The sequence below is a fragment of the Amblyomma mixtum genome, chromosome 8, assembly GCF_055824585.1.
Source record: "Amblyomma mixtum isolate Tamu chromosome 8, ASM5582458v1, whole genome shotgun sequence".
Classification (NCBI taxonomy): Eukaryota; Metazoa; Arthropoda; class Arachnida; order Ixodida; family Ixodidae; genus Amblyomma; species Amblyomma mixtum.
In genome coordinates this window covers 48,823,126-48,839,725 of record NC_143019.1, presented here as the reverse complement: position 1 = coordinate 48,839,725, position 16,600 = coordinate 48,823,126, and the positions used below count along the sequence as shown (strand labels likewise).

The following is a 16,600-nucleotide window of genomic DNA, read 5'->3' as shown; positions in this document are numbered from 1 at the left end:
ACCTTCAACACAAGATGTACCCGGAAAGGTACCAGAAGGAATGTGATTTCTGCAAGACTGAGTTAGGCACACTCCAACATGACATTGGAGTATGCAACTTCATCAAGGAAATCCCCCCACCTCTTACCTGTCCCACTACCCCACTCCATCCCTCATCCTCCCTTACCGAGCGATGGGAGACCTTGCTAACCAGCCCCGCCGTGGAAGACCAGCTCGTCCTGATCTCCAGGGGCCAGGCGGCCAGGGATGCATATGGGTCCCGTGAAGAGGGAACCACTCCCATCGACGGCGTCTAAGCAGACGTCGTATTTAGCTCGAGCAAATAATGTTGTTTCTCTCTCTCTCTCTCCACTCCGCCCGCCTGCGGTCTCCTAACATTACACCTGCCATTTTTCTTTCCATAGCTCGCCCATGCTAGTACGCAAAAGAAAGAATAAAGAAAGGAATGCAGACACGTCGAACAACGCCACCCGTATACAGTATGCATGGGAAGGAAAGACGCCGCGCAGCACGGATGCATGCATCCTGCAGTGGAATAGTGTAGACATAGCATGAATTAGACCGAATTTTTATCTATTTCATTATCTGTGAAGAGATTCAGGTCAGACTGCACATGCGCGCATAACGAGGGTCACATGTTCCTCTCGCTTGCCTCATTCCGCGCTCCGAGTACACCGCTGTGATCTGGTTCGAGGCTAGCCGCGACAGCACAAAGGACCGACGCGCTGCCACTCAAGGCCCGGCAAGAATTTGCGGCTGCGTAGCGATTTTCTCCGCAGCGGTGTTCCGGGAAGAAGAGGTATCATGCAAGACAGCACCAGAAAGTGAGAGCCATGGTTTTGTTCCCTGATATACAGTCTGTTGTTCCGTTCGGCATTGTACAGTAGCCTGTCAGGCAAGCAGCTTTTTGTTCGGCATCACAGGTTAACAAGTAGCCTGAAAGGCAAGCAGCCCGCATCACTCTTCTTATCGTACACACTCATTGTTCTGCTCGTCATCATACGTTAACAAGCAGCCTAAAAGGCAAGCAGACTGCATCAGCCTTCTTACAACATTTACACATTGTTTTGTTCGGCATCATACATTAATAAGCAGCCTGCCAGGCAAACAGCCCACTCCAGCTTTCTTACATTTACACATTCTTTTGTTCGGCATCATACGTTAACAAGTAGCCTAAAAGGCAAGCAGCCTGCATCAGCCTTCTTACAACATTTACACATTGTTTTGTTCGGCATCATACATTAATAAGCAGCCTGTCAGGCAAACAGCCCACACCAGCTTTCTTACATTTACACATTGTTTTGTTCGGCATCATACGTTAACAAGTAGCCTAAGAGGCAAGCAGCCTGCATCAGCCTTCTTACAACATTTACACTCTGTTTTGTTCGGCATCACACATTAATAAGTAGCCTGAAAGGCAAGCAGCGCGCATCAGCATTCTTACCGCATTTCCTCACTGTGGCATGGTACGGCATACATAGTACTGCACGACATGGTATGGCACTGACATCGCACAGCAAATGCACGTTTTTGCGCTTTGCCTTCGTCAAAATGCGGCCACCGTGGCAGGGAACTTCCACATTGCCAAGCGATGAGTGGGACGTATAGTAGCATCACTGGCGTTGTGAGCGGACGCTCGATGTTTCCAGATTTCGGTTCGAACAGGTGCAAATGTTCCGTTTACTACCTTCCAGTCATGCAGCTTAGGCTGCGCACATTATAGGTGCCTGAACTTGGACCAAGAATCACGGTTATGCGAACATTACCACAGGCGTATGAGTATATCGCTCGTCATCGATCTTTCCATTGCTTACGCCGCAGAACTGAAAACATGTGCTCTGTGGGCCGCCAAATAGCCATCAGCCACGTTGGGAGAGGAAACTGTGCTAAAACGAAAAACAGCCTAAACATAAAGACAGAAGCAGATCGTACCATGGCCGGAAGTTTATGCGCTAAGCAGCGAAGTTTAGCATAATGTTCGTATTTTCCTCCCGAGATAGCCTCCTCTCTGTCTCTTTGAGCACTACACTTGCGGATCATGGAGTGGTTCGTTCTGTTCGGCTCCGCCGTACTGCACAAGCCGTTTACAAGAGATGAGCCTCTTCATACAACTATCTCTTCAAGACGAGCATGCCACATAAGAATTCGCTCAGTGCGAAAGTAGTGAAGCTTCACTGCTTCGCAATCTTGCACTCACTGACCACGTATATCGTCCACCCGCTTTAGGCTGGCGAGGCCGCTCCTAGCAGTGACGTTGCTGCTAACGCTGCTCGCATGCTACCACATCGTGGGCAGGCCCAGATGGCCTGCAGACAAGTCGCATACGGAGCAAAAAACTACAGGCAAGTTGTCTCTTTTCCGTGTCTGTGCTTTACTGCGACAGCAGTTAAGGGCACGTTGTTCTTTTGCGTCGTCGGCGTAAGCGGTGTGACACGAAGGAGTGCGAGGAGGAGGGAAGGTAGCGGCGCTGCGCCGCGATCGATGGCGCCCTCTGGACACAGCGGTAGGAACTAGCGCTTGGCCGCGTCGCTTACCATTTATGGATGGACGTGTGTGCGCTTGCGCGCGCGGGTCTATGTATATGTAAGTTTGATTTATGGGGGTTTAACGTCCCAAAGCAACTCAGGCTGCGAGGGACGCCGTAGTGGAGGGTTCCGGAAATTTCGACCACCTGAGGATCTTTAACGTGCACTGACATCGCACAACACAACGGCCTCTAGAATTTCGCTTCCATCGAAATTCGACAGCCGCGGTCGGAATCGAAGCCGCGTCTTTCGGGTCAGCAGCCGCGCGCCTTAAAGGGCCACTGCCCAGGGTCCGGACATTTTTGAAAAACAAGCCCACTGCATAGATGAGGCATCGAAGATAACCTCTGCAAAATACTAGAGCCATGCGCGCCCCGAAAAGCTGCGAAAATTGAAATCAAAGCCCGCTCGTTCTTTCCTTCAACAAAAACGGCCCGCCCCACTACTCTGAACCCCGTTGACGTCATGGGGGGTTACTTTCGCTAAAGGCACTCCATTGGTGCATCGTTCTGACTGACGGGAGAAGGTTGGGCGTAGCCTTGGCGTCGCGTCGTCTGCACAACGCTTTCCGCAGCGCCTTCTGTTCTGGCTCATGCCTACAAACCCGCATGAAAGAACAAAAAAAAAAAAACTGCGGAGGGAGCGTGCGGTGACAGCCTTGAACCCTAGCCATAAAAAGTAAAAAAATAGCAAAACTGAGGGAGTTGGTTCGCCCCCCCCCCCTCCCCTTCCCCCGCAGTGATCACGTCACGAGACGCTCTGCGTGCGCGCTCCCTTCTCAGTTTTTTTTCTTCTATGCAAGCCCCCCAAAACAAGGTTTTAATTAGTAGTGCAGCAGAGCCTTTCCCTCGCTCGCCCACTTGACCGCTCCGCACAGACACCGCTTATCCTTCATACACCTTGCGTACGCCTTGACTCCAATGAACGACATGGGCTTCGGAGCGGAGAAACGACACAAACACTCAGAACACAAACACACATGAAGAAAAGCAAACGAGCGGTTGCCGGGCCCGCACTTCCCCGTGTGTTTCGAACAGAACCGACTTCCGCCCCTCCGCTCGTGAAGCGGTGGGGAGGCCTAAAAAAAATGAAAAGGTGACTCACTAACTGGGAATGACAAACAGATGTATGAAAGGATGCGCTCGCTAACAAGTCTAGGTGGTCGAGCCGATCGAGCCTCTCGATCGTTCAGTGTGCGCGCCCGCAGCGCCCCCCCCCCTCCCCTCGAACAGACCCAGGAGCAAAAACCAAGAAAAGAATTCTATTGAAGGCGGGGCCATGACGTACCCTGTGACGCACTCCACAGACACCACGCCTCCAGCTTACGTCGGAGAAAGAAGGGGTGATTTTGCCTTGCCGAGCCTACTCGACGAGGAGCGGGAGAGAAGAATTTCGAGGAGGGAATGGAAGGAGAGGAGGCTCGCTCAAAGAGAGGTAGAGAGCGTCTGCTGCCCGGGGGTGGGCAGGGGCCCTTTAACAACTGAGACACCGCGGTGGCCATATGCATGCATGCATGCTTGTATGCATTTATGAGTGGATATGACGCTATAGCTTTAATGGGTCCCTACCACAGCCTGGGATCCTCTGTGCATATTACTTCGCTGACACGGTCATTCTCTACACTCATAGATAGCTGGGAGTCGTACACTCCTGGCGCAGAGGTGTAGCGGTTAAGCGACACGCCACTGCCACGGCAGGTGGCTGCTGCAAGCACAGCCACCGGTGGGGTTTATGAGACCCGCAGGTAGTACGTTGATCTTCCCAAGCAACCTCTCGCGGCCAATCATTATTTTATCTGCCACCTTCCATGGTGTGCAGGTTTGCTCACAATCCGGTGGGCAGTTTGTGATGACGTCACAAGGTCACGTGACCTAGGTGGCAGGTGAGCCATCTGCTTTTTCCCCGCCGCAGCGGCGCCGACGGCGACACCAGAAGTTCTGGAGAACGGGAGCCTAAACGTCAGAATCGCTGTTCTCTCGCTCAGGATCGCTCCTTCAGAATTCCGAGAAGTCCAACTTTTCCCGAATCTTCTTCCTCGAGACCGGAGGCCCCGGAACGCTCCAGCCACGCTTCTCCTGTGCTGTCGAGTCGGCGGCGAGGCTGCATCCGGGATGGACGGTGCACCTCTTGTCCACGGCCGGTGGCAAGAACAAAGGCACTGCCGGCCCTTTCGTCGACGTGCTGAGGTCCATCCCAAATGTCGTCCTCAGCTACATCGAGGTATGGAGGACAGTTCGATGCGTGGAAGACGGGACCATTAAAGGAGTATAGACACCTAACTTTTGGGTGCGTGTTTTCTTGTTTGTAACGATGCGTAAGGTATTATTATACACGGATTACCACGTGGTATCCTAACACGACCGATAAATAATTTGCAATCGAGTATCTTTGTTGCGCTGTTTCGGTCTCGGTTTCAACAGCCGAACGATGGGTGTGACGTCAAAGAGAGGTTATAGTGTAACGTACATGTTGACGAAAGGTGCTTTAATACCAGTCATGAAGACAGACAAGGCCAGACAAGCTGGGGCAGGTAACTAGGTAACATGTGGCATGAAAAACTGCAATATTATCGGTGCCTCTACATACATTGTCATTCCGGCTCTTGAAGAAGGCTGGCTTCAGCACTAGTTGATCAAAACGATGAAGCAGCGATTATATCGCAGTTATTTCATGCCTCACGTGACCTATAACCTCTCTTTGACGTCACAGCCACCGTTCGGCTGTTAAAACTGAAACCGAAACAGCATGACAGAAAAATTCGGTGCGGTAGTAGGCGAATACCACATGGTGATTCATGCATAGTAGTGTCTTCCGCATCAATATAGCGAAGAAAACACGCTACCAAAATTAGGTGTCTACGCTCCTTTAACGGTTTTGTGCGTCTGCCTTCGTGCATTCACGGCGGATAATACAGGGGCGGTGCAACTGAGAGGCCAGGCATCGCATTGACAGTTTCATTCCTGACCTAGCCAATTCACGAAAGGTTCGTCAAAGTCACAAACAGAACAAACATGTCGCCTCTGAAGTCGTTAGACATATTAGGCATATTAGTCGTTGGGCAAGTGCGAAGGATGCGTTCTGATTTTTTCCTAGTAGCTTTTTCCCTGGACGAGTACCAGTTATCCCCTTTCAAGCTCGTTGCTGAAAAACAATACATTTTTTGTTCGCAAGTGTCAACTACGCGTCTCCCTTTATACTGCTTGCACCTAGTGCGCTATGACAGCGTAACTAATCAAAATAATCTCATAGCCAAGAGTTTTGTTGGAGTGTGCTAACAACGGTGTTGCGAAAGGGAACTTTGGCATTAAGTGGAGAAGTAGCCGCCGCGGAGGCCAACGGGGGTGGCTCAGTGGTTATGGTGCTCGGCTGCTGACCCGAAAGATGCGGGTTCGATCCCGGCCGCGACGGTCGAATTTCGATGGAGGCGAAATTCTAGAGGCCCGTGTACTGTGCGATGTCAGTGCACGTTAAAGACCCCCAGGTGGTCGAAATTTCCGGGGAACCCCCATAAACCATAACACTGTGAAGTGGAGAAGAATGCCGACAGCATACCAACAATTGTCTCGACATATACCTTTCAAGGTGGAGCTTAAGTGTACACCTTTTTTTATCGACAGCCCCGAGATGAGTTCCAGGGGACGCCGCTGGAAGCGTGGTACCGGTCGGGAGTCTTGAACAATAGTTCCTATCCCGTCGAACATATGGCGGACGCGCTCAGGCTGGCCGTACTCTACAAGCGCGGTGGCGTCTACCTCGACCTCGACGTGGTCGTGATACGACCGCTGGACTCCCTTCCACCCTTTGTCTGTCAGTCGCCAGCGGTGAGTCATTCAGCTTACGCTCTATTATACGCACTTTGCCCGTGAGCCGGTCCTGAGATTGTCAAGCGTGAAGTAGTCGCGCTTAGGCCTATGCGTCTGTGGGGATAGGTTCGTGCACACGATAAACTTTTAGGCCTAATCAGCCGCTGGGGATAGACCGGCCAACTCCTGCTGTGAGACAACCAAGGGAATTTGAGGAGGAGGTCCTTGTTCGAATCTGTGCTTAACTTCAAATTGTTACCAAAAAAAAAATTCGTCTTAGCAACAATAGAAACATGAACAAAGCAGTTATTGATTCACTTGCTCAGGTTGCAATTCCATGATTTCCCCCATGCCATGATTACACCTAACAATATGCATGCAGAAAAACTACTGTCCCTGGCGAACATGAAAATAAAGATTTGATTTGTCACTTTCGAGAGAGAAATCTTGATGCCTGTCGCAGTGTTTTGTGCACCAGGGTCGGGGGTTGTGCGTTGTGGTAGTAGGGGTGTAGGGAAGGCATGCTTCATTTTTGAGACTTTGAGCCACGCATGGCGGTCCATCAATCGATATTGCGTAACAGAGATGGAGTGGAGGTGGCTATGGGAGTGCGGCTTTGACTCTCGCAGTAGCCGGGTGCATTAAGCAATCAAGGGGTGTCGGAATGGGGCTGGTTTAAGTGTTAGGCTTTTGTGGCGCATAAGGACATTTTCTGACCTAGCATGATCTTGCATTTTAAGGGGCGGGGGGGGGGGGGCGCTGCAGGTTGTCAATATAGGGATGGTGGGTGTGGTGTGCACAGATGACGCCACCGACGACGCGACGCCACGAAGCGACAGAACGACACCCATACAAGTATAGAAGCAAAACAAAGCAGTTCGGTTGCCGGTATTGGGATCTGGTAGCGTGGTCGGGCCGGAGAATGGAACGATGAGGTCGGGAGACGGGGTTACGAAGATAAAAGAAGAAAAACTTTATACAGGCTATTTACATGATTTACAAAAGAGCAACTTAGAGGGACTCTCAGTGGAAGGGAATTTCTTCGCCAACGGGATTCAACGGGAGTCTCAAAACAACTTCCCGTTAAATAGGGCTCGGATTCCCCAGATCCCTGACTGGGGAATAAAGGTCGAAGAACGATGTCCAATCGCATGGGCAGATGTGGACGCTGTTTGTACCACCCACGGCAGGGGCGGTGCTGGGCTGTCCCGCTCTCTCGCAACTCGGTTGATGGGAAGGGGGCAGAGGCTGAGTCATCAAACACAGCGGGAAATTAATCTCCCGCAGTCTACCAGCAGGTGAATGAACGTCCTCGTGCTTCCCCGCCAGCTGTCCAAAACACGAGGCCTCTGTCGAGGACACAGCCGTCTTTCAATTAACAGCAACAGCTTGACCTCGTGCAGCGTGCACCACTCCGTCGTCCGGCGACCCGAGGGTAAACTCGGCCATCTGACGCTGCCACAGTCGCTACTGCTTCCGTCGCTGTTTCCGTCGCTGTTTCCGCCGCTGCTAATGCCTTCGCCAGCCCTATTCGCATCTGCGGCCTTCGCCGGTCTTCGACCTTCACCGCTGCCGCCGTGGCCACCCCGGTCGAGGAAGTCCGCTGCCTTAATCCACTTAGGCTAGGGGGGGGCATCCCAAACACTACACCGGCCAGAGCACATCTCTTTCTATTTGCGTCAGTGCCGTCTTTACTTCTTTCGCACTGCTATGCTCAACAAGAGGAACCGCCAAGGTCCACTTTGCTCCTCGACGTAGACAGTCTGGCTCCGCGCGGTATCATCATCGTAATTAACAGCGGCAGCCTAACTACGTGAACTGCAGAACAATGGCCGCTCCTACAGATATTCAACTAACCCCGTCCTGTGCCAGCCGTGGACACCTTACTGTACGGAATGTTTACTCTTGGCAACGGACGCATATATAGTAACTTGATGCAGTTTACAATGGGAGGAAGCTTTTAAACGCGGCTCCGGAGGTCTTGAGGTAAGCAGGTATAGGAGGTTGACACCTCGGTTAAAATCTTCGTCTCTGCTGTAACTTCGCATTTTTTGAAGAGGGAATTTTGTTCCCGTTGCCAACTGTAAGTATCTCGTATTTTTAATGTTGAAAATCCACCTCGGGGCTTGGGCAGCATACCCTGGACCCTAAAAGGGAGTGCGGTAGAGGACAGCTTACTCCCTAGAAATCCTCTTTCCTTCCTTAGAATCCTCCTTAGAAATCAATTGCTCTTCTCGTACTCCAGGGAGGAGGTGACATGGTGAGCAACGGTTTCCTGGCTTTCCATCGCGGCGACCCGTTCCTCCTGGCGTTGATGGAGCGTGCGGCCCAGACCTACAGGCCTCAGGAGTGGGCTTCCATCGGACCCCTCCTGCTGCGTAAAGTTACGCTCATTCAGTGTGGCAGAGGACACGTTGAGGAGCTGGTCGGACGTCGATGCGGTGGTGACGCGGGCTTCACGGTGAGCTTTTCTGATCGTTGTTCAACTTTACGCCGGTCATCATGATGCAAATGGGGAAAATGTAATTGATAACAGATAGACGATCATGCTAGGACAATGATTATACCCCCCCCCCCCCCCCACCTGCTTCGTCGCAACCTCAGGAAAAATAATGAAAGCTGAGGTTGTCGGTCCTGAACCGCTGGCCCTTAAGTGTAACGGAGTGGGTTCCAAGAGAAGGCAAACGTAGCAGGGAGCGGCAGAAAGTTAGGTGGGCGGATGAGATGAGGAAGTTTTCCTGGATACGGTTACACGTGCGATGGACATATTTTGGTTACGACAAATAGAATCCGTGTACGTCATTATGGCTGCAGTCTATCTAAAGAGGCCCTTTTAAAGGTACACTGGCGACAAATACGAGTTGGCCTGTATCAACAGGGTACCGCAGAACTGGTGTCGCCATCGCCGGCCGATTTCGCGACTAAAATGAATGCGTCGGCGCCGAATTTACAACGCGGATCCCGGAGGCTATGCTATGCTCTGACGTGTACTTGCTGCAAAATTTTAGAACATATCATTTTAAAATTTATTACGCAGTTTGTCGAAGAAAATAACATTCTTCACCCTCACCAGCATGGCTTCAGAAGAGGTCTGTCTACTGTCACCCAACTTGTTGAGATTGTACACGATTTCGCTAAAGCAATAAATGACCAAACACAAATAGACGTAATTTACCTGGACTTTTCAAAAGCCTTTGACCGTGTCTGCCATGCAAGATTGCTTCTTAAACTCAAATATATTCTAGGGGATGGGCCAGTTGTGCAATGGATCCGCTGCTACTTATCTGACCGCCGCTAGTTTGTTCAGTTCGGCGCCCATACTTCCAGAACAATGCCAGTCCTCTCGGGTGTACCACAGGGCTCCGTTTTAGCGCCTATCCTGTTCCTCTTGTTTGTAAACGACATAGCTAGTCAGGTGGATTCCAAGATAAGACTGTTCGCAGATGACTGCGTCCTGTATAGAGAAGTTCTGAACCGGCAAGACCAAATTGCTCTCAACAAGGAATTTGGTTTGATAGCCCTATGGTGCACGGACTGGCAAATGGCCATAAACCTTAGCAAAACAGTGCCAATGTCTATAACAAAAAAGAAATCTAAGCGTTGTTTTTCGTACGGATGTAGCAGTACGATTCTCAAAACAGTCACTGAGTATAAGTACTTGGGCGTCGTGGTCTCATCAGATATGGGTTGGTCAGCTCATGTAGACTATGTGGCAAACAAAGCGATGCGGAAGTTAATGTATCTAAAACGGGCCCTGCGGTACTCTACGAGGGAAGCCAAACTTTTGGCTTATGTGATGTGTATTCGCCCGATCTTGGAATATGCGAACGTGGCATGGTTTCCGTTTGCCCAAAATCAAATATCTACGCTCGAAGCTGTCCAGCGGAAGGCCGCACGTTTTATCTGCAACAGATACCAGCGCACCGACTCACCCACGCAGATGCTGACCGAGATTGGGCTTCATACACTAACCAGCCGTGCGCTGCTACAACGTCTGAAATTTTTGTACCTTATCTTGCATAACATGATTAAAGTAAATCCTGATACCTACATTTCTTTCAATACTTGCAGAGAAACCCGTCATAAGCATCAATTGACACTCCAAGAATATTTTTGTGCCAATAATACCTACAGTTTTTCGTTTTTCCCGCGAGCTGTGCGTGAGTAGAATTCTTTAGATCAGAGTGTGGTCTCGCAGTCTTTAATTGACAAATTTGTTGAACTTTCTAGCATTTCTGTACTGTCAACAACGAGGATGTGATGTCATCACTTATGTGTCTTCCTTTTGCTTTTTATGTATAAATGTAAATCTGTGATAACGTCAGTGCATGAATGACGGTATTCTAAGTGTGTGTTTTTTATGTGCTTGCCTCTTTTTTGTTGTAGTGGTCTTCGCATACTCTTGTGTACAAACGTGTGTATGGTTCTATGAGCAAATCTATACGGGCACTTAATCCACTCCTGTAAAAATCCCTAAAAGGATTGACAGTATCTCCAAATAAATAAAATAAAAAAATATAAACATTTAATTCAAAACGGTGATGGCCTGAGCATGCGCACAGCCACTGTACAGACGGAGCGACCTTCCTTATCCCACCTGCCAATCTTTCACAGGTGCTCCCCCACTGGATGTTTTTGGCAGTGCCCTCCGGACGGTGGGAGGCGTTCTTTGCCGCCGATGCAAGCAGCGAGGTGTGGCTGATGTGTACAGCCAGCTACGTCATGCACGTCTACAACAAGCACAGCTCGGGGGCGCTCACGGAGTCCGGGAGTGCCTACAGACAGGCGGCGCATTCCTACTGCCCGGACACTGTTCAACTGGCGCTGCATCTCAGCGGCGCATTCTGACGGTCGTCGGTCGAATGGCTTTTTCTTAAACACAGCGGTCACTTTGCGATAGGTGCGAGAATACGGAAAATAGTAAAAAAGAAAAATGGCTGGCGGTTTAGCAATGCTCAGCACGAAATATTTTGGGGATGGGCCAAACCGATTTTGGGGGTGTCGCAAGTCGGTTTCGAGCGTTGGTCAACTCAATGCTGCTTTACGCTGCGTCGCCTTCGAGCGCCCTGGGCAGTGAATATACTATGCTCCCCTTAGCTGTCAGCGACATGAAAATAGCCAAGCGGATACCGTCGTATCACGCGCGCCTAACTTAAGAAGATAAGAAGTTTATTTAGACAGGTACAAGTGTCTGGGAGAATGGCGAAAAGGCAGTGAGATGCTTGACAAAGCGCCATCCCCCCATCCCCCCCCCCGGCCCCCCCCCCCTCCCAGAAGTTGACACTTGTTCAGACAATGCAGTACGAGCACCGGCACAACACACAGAGAAAGCTTCAAAGACAACTTTAAAGGGTCAGTCTACTGAATTTTATCGACCATATTTTCTTTGCGGCAACCGATAGCTCTTTACTCAAATTACCGTTTAGCCAGCTGTGGTGCCAAGGAGTGCGGTAGAACATTTTAAAATAGAATTTATTAAAGGGACACTGAGGAGAAATTGAAGTTGGCTTGTATCGACAGAATACCAGCTCCTGATTACAAAAACGCCACTCATACTGACAACAAAGCTCTTGTAACGTAGAAAAGAGCAAGAACCAAAATACAGGTATCGCCGCCACAGGCCAAACTCGCAAGTACAAGCGTCATGACGTCATATAACAAAACAGTGTTGCTAGAACCAATGGTTCTAGCAACGCTAGGACACGAGAAGCACAAATCACTGAGGCGCAGCCAATGCATGCGCAGATCTCCTTGACGTCGCCAGATGGCGCCCCGTGCCGGGCAGCTACGCGCTCGCCTGAAGCATCGGGACCAATCAGCGCCTGCTCGCCGGCGTTAGGCGGGCTCCCGGTATTCCGCTAGCGGTATCAAGGTACACGGTATGCTAAAGGTGTCTATTTGCGAGAACTTCGTTGACGACTTCGAGAACGAGATCCATCGTAACGCTCGCAAAACGCCGGTGCAAACGTAAGCGAAGCGACTGTAGCGACGGCCGCAATAGCCGATAGATGCCTTCAACGTGCGGCCGGCGGTAGCTTTCTTTTCGGCTGCTGCTAGGCCGCACTGCTGGCCGCCAGAAATCACGGAGTCTGCATCACGTCATGTTACGTCATGTTTCACGTCACTTAGTCCTCTGTCGTCATAGCCGAATCCCAAGTTTGAATCACAGCGGCGGGAAAAACCTTTTCAACTCCGAATCCAAATTTCTTAGAAATCAATGCATTTTTCGCTGCCGGCCAAGTGGCAACAAAGCCATGACATGCCGAACTATCGGATTTTGCTATAAAAAATATATTAATAGGGCTCTCCTCAGTGTCCCTTTAATGTGGGAACACATCTGTATGAGATGGTAGTCTCATCTGGCAACCATCTGGATTTCCGCCGCGCGGCGACAAACATGGCGGCGCCCGCCGAAGCCGGACCTCTCGCTTCGGACTGAATTCTCGTTGTTGCTGCCTTTTTCAGTGCGTTCACTGGCCATAAATTGGGCGCCTGTCTTTCGCTTCGTCTCATCTCGCCTATAAGAAAACATATAAAAGATAAATTTGCTTTATTTTAATAATTAGAGTGACTATTCTGCCGCTCCTAGGCTTAAGTGGAGAGTCGGTTTGTTTACAGCAATGGTTCCCGTCCTGACGACCAGATGGCGCCACTATAGGCTGAGTTTATTTTTGCGTCTCTGCTAGCATACGCTGAACTAAAAGTGGGAATGTGCCTGCGTTTTGCGTACGTGTAACTATAAATATTCATGTGATTTACAGAAAGAGCGAGCGGTACGCCTTCTACAGTTTACTAGAACAAAACGTGCGTTTCTCTGACATTGGGGCATACAAATGGTACATAGTATATTCACTTATGCTTCTACAAAAAAAGACTACCACTTTCTTGAACAAAATGAACGTTTGGGGTCGCCACCATGCTTTTTTATGCGACTTTTAACGCCGAAATAAAATATAAATTCCTGCCTAAACCGGGCGCGAACCCCTCGTTATTTATGTTATAGGGTGCCAACTACCAGAATATGCCATTATTTATACACTCATCTCGGTGAGTAGACTGACCCTTTAACATCTTATTTAAAGAGCACATTATACATGTGAAAAGGCATTCTGAAAAAAGGCATTCTTCGCTGTCGTGTCCATCCACCAATCACATTCACGCGCCACTCACGCCCACTCATCACTCATGTCCACGCACAGTCACTCACGTCGACTCACAACCACTCATCACTCATGTCCACTAATGTCTACTCACGCTCACCCTCATGACCACCCACTCTCGCATCCACTCACTAGCACTCACGTCCACTAACAATCACGACCACTCACTCACACTCACAGGCGTGAGTGTGAGTGAGGTGATATGAGTGCACTCATGAGTGAGCGTGAGGACCTATGCTCCTGATGTGCTTAAGTACATATAGCATTCTTGCGCTCTGCAGCCTCATCTCCGGTGTGCGTTAAGAAGCCGTTTTTCCGACACAAGGATTGCACACGGGCACACCCCTGTGTCCGAACGCCAGTAATATAAATATACCTGAAGAGCTTCTCAGGCCACCTGGTGTCGGCCATGTAGCGGAGACGCGCTTCATATGCGGTTTTGCCGCGGGAGGCTTCGCAAGCGTCAAACTTCAGCTTCCGGCGCCGCCTCCTCGCGTGAATATGCCGTAGTGAAACGGAGAGGACGCAGGAATACTCTTCGACAACAGCAATGCGCGCCGACTCGTCAGGCATCGAGATAGGAGGAAGAGCGTTTCCTTTCGTGCGGGACTCGATTGTTTCGGATGTGACGTCAAGGAGAGGGAGAGATATAAAAAGAAGCGGCGTCGACTTACGCTGACAGTGGTGGTAGTGATAACTCGTCAGCCACCACCCGAGCAGTTTCCCTTCCACTTCGTGTAGTACGTCCACTTTCTACTACAACTACTGCGCCGCATTTGCTGCCAGGAATATTCATCGGCGCGCACTGTGATTCATTTGCCCACGTGCCAGCGGAAACTTGTGCTCGGCGTCCGACGACTATAGGGTATGTCTGCCTTCTGAATTAGTCCTAGAAAGAGCAACACAACTCCACTGTGTGCTGCCATTGGCGCCGTGAACTTTATAACGCTCGTGAATTAGGAAGACACGTGTCTCCGTAGTAGACACACGTACGGATCCCGAATGTCATTTTGGTGAAGAAAAGGGGGGGGGGGGGGGGGGCGGTTTCTCTCTCATTAAATCGATAGCCGAAGGCGGTCTTTTTTTTTACAGTTCTGAAGAGGCTTGTATTTACAGCACTTGTCATCATCATCATTTATTGAACCCTTAAAGATCCCGTCTGGGACATTACATAAGGGGGGGGGGGGGAGACAGTGATGTGAAACAGTCATACAAAAGCATGTAAGCATAGAAAAGCATAACAAAAGAACAAAAAATAACAAGAATAACAAATTTGACGTGAAATTAGCGTCAGGTGATTCAAATAGAACAGAATATATATGGCAAAGCAGTAGTATATAAATTACACATTAAAAAGTACGGAAATGAAATAAGTGGGAAAACACTTGGGGGGGGGGGGGGGTGTCGCAATAACACAAGCAGTTCAAATTGCACTCAGAGCATCGCGAGGGAAGTAGCTATAGTTGGATCAAGTGGTCTGTTATTACTTGTAGACTGTAAGCTCCCCCAACTCAATGTATCTCAACATCGATGACTCTGTCGTAGCGCCGACGAACTGAGCAACTATAGATTTCGCGGTGGCTGAGTGGTTACGGCGTTCGACTGCTGGCCCGAAAGACGCGGGTGGCGAAATTCTAGAGGCCCGTGTACTGTGCGATGTCAGTGCACGTTAAAGAACCCCAGGTGGTCGAAATTTCCGGAGACCTTCACTACGGCGTCCCTCATAAGCCTAAGTTGCTTTGGGACGTTAAACCCCAATAAACCAAACCAACTATAGATTTGCCGTAGTTACGAATTCGTGCTTGAGTGAGCGCGTAAACTGCGGAGTTGATCCGTAGTTTAGGCTGCTTTTTTGTAGAGGACCTTTGATCTTCCTTTGATATCGTGCACCTTTGAGCACCTTTGATATCGCGTTTCGATCTTCAAAACTCGATATTAAACGTTGGCACCGTAATGAATCCTGCACCTCAGTTCTGATTGGACTTGCCGCGACGAAACGGTTGCAGGTGTTTGCCTTTGGCAGGAAACAGCTACAGCGTGTATACCTTTAGCCTGAACTTCGCCTTCTGCGCAATGGCCGGGTCGCTTTCCACAGACCCTTGAAAACCGCGGGTATATCTGAGTGACCAATGAGAGAGAACCAGACGGATGCGAAATGGCCACGGAATAGGGTCCCAGCTGTCCGTACGCTGCCATGAGCGACGCAAGGATGAGAATGGCAAGAATGAATGACGTGACGTCACGTGTATCTGCCCCGGCGCCAGGAAGCGCGGGGTTTCCTGCTTCCGCTCGTCTCCGCACACTATCGGTTCGCTTCCCGTTTATATCTCCGAGAATCGCTCTTGTGCTGTTTGGTTGCGAAAGCAATACTACACGAGTCGCCGAGCCATTTAGCGGAGCTGACGCAAGGCCATACTGCGCATGCGCGAGGACGGCGCACAGCTGGCGCGCCGCCGCCGTCGCTGCGCGGGTGACTCCGCTCGCCAGTTGCGCATGCGCAGTAGCGGCGCATAGCGCGCTCTCCATCGCCTCTCTCTCTCCTCGTTGATTTCGCAATCCTCCAGGTTTAATCAGCGCTAAACCACTGGCAATTTTTTTTCAAGTGAGAGTACACATTCATGTCCTCAGAATAACAGGCGGTAGAGAAGACGCGGATTCGATCCCGGCCGCGGCGGCTGAATTTCTTTGGAGGAGAAATTCTGGAGGCCCGTGTACTGTGCGATGTCAGTGCACGTAAAAGAACCCCAGGTGGTCGAAATTTTCGGAGCCCTCCAATACGGCGTCTCTCATAGCCTTAGTCGCTTTGGGACGTTAAACCCCATAAACCAACCAAAAACCAGAGAAGCGCCGCCTCGTAGCATCTGGTGCGCTAGGAGACAAATAGGGATAAGTGGAGCTAAATGGCCAACACAGGCTAATACTCTGTGGCTCACCAACTCGACCACCGGTTCACGTAATAAAACATATCTCATTTATGATGACGACAACAGGTGTCGCCACAAGATTAGCCTCAGTGTTAACGTCTCAGCATCATTTTTATACAAACTTCGTCCACTCTTGAAAACTCTATTAATGAGAGAATTATTATCGATGATTTTTCTCTGTAAACACT

At 50.1% G+C, this 16,600-nt stretch overlaps 1 protein-coding gene across 1 annotated transcript; it reads left to right on the top strand.

Moving 5' to 3' along the window:
* The first annotated feature begins 723 nt into the window (after positions 1-723).
* LOC149332339 (lactosylceramide 4-alpha-galactosyltransferase-like) lies at positions 724-11,185 on the top strand. The gene is made up of 6 exons (XM_089557508.1): positions 724-824; positions 2,227-2,342; positions 4,510-4,745; positions 6,143-6,346; positions 8,574-8,789; positions 10,943-11,185. The coding sequence occupies exons 1-6, from the start codon at positions 805-807 to the stop codon at positions 11,174-11,176; spliced, it is 1,026 nt and encodes a 341-aa protein (XP_089413634.1). The 5' UTR covers positions 724-804; the 3' UTR covers positions 11,177-11,185.
* Positions 11,186-16,600: the final 5,415 nt, after the last annotated feature.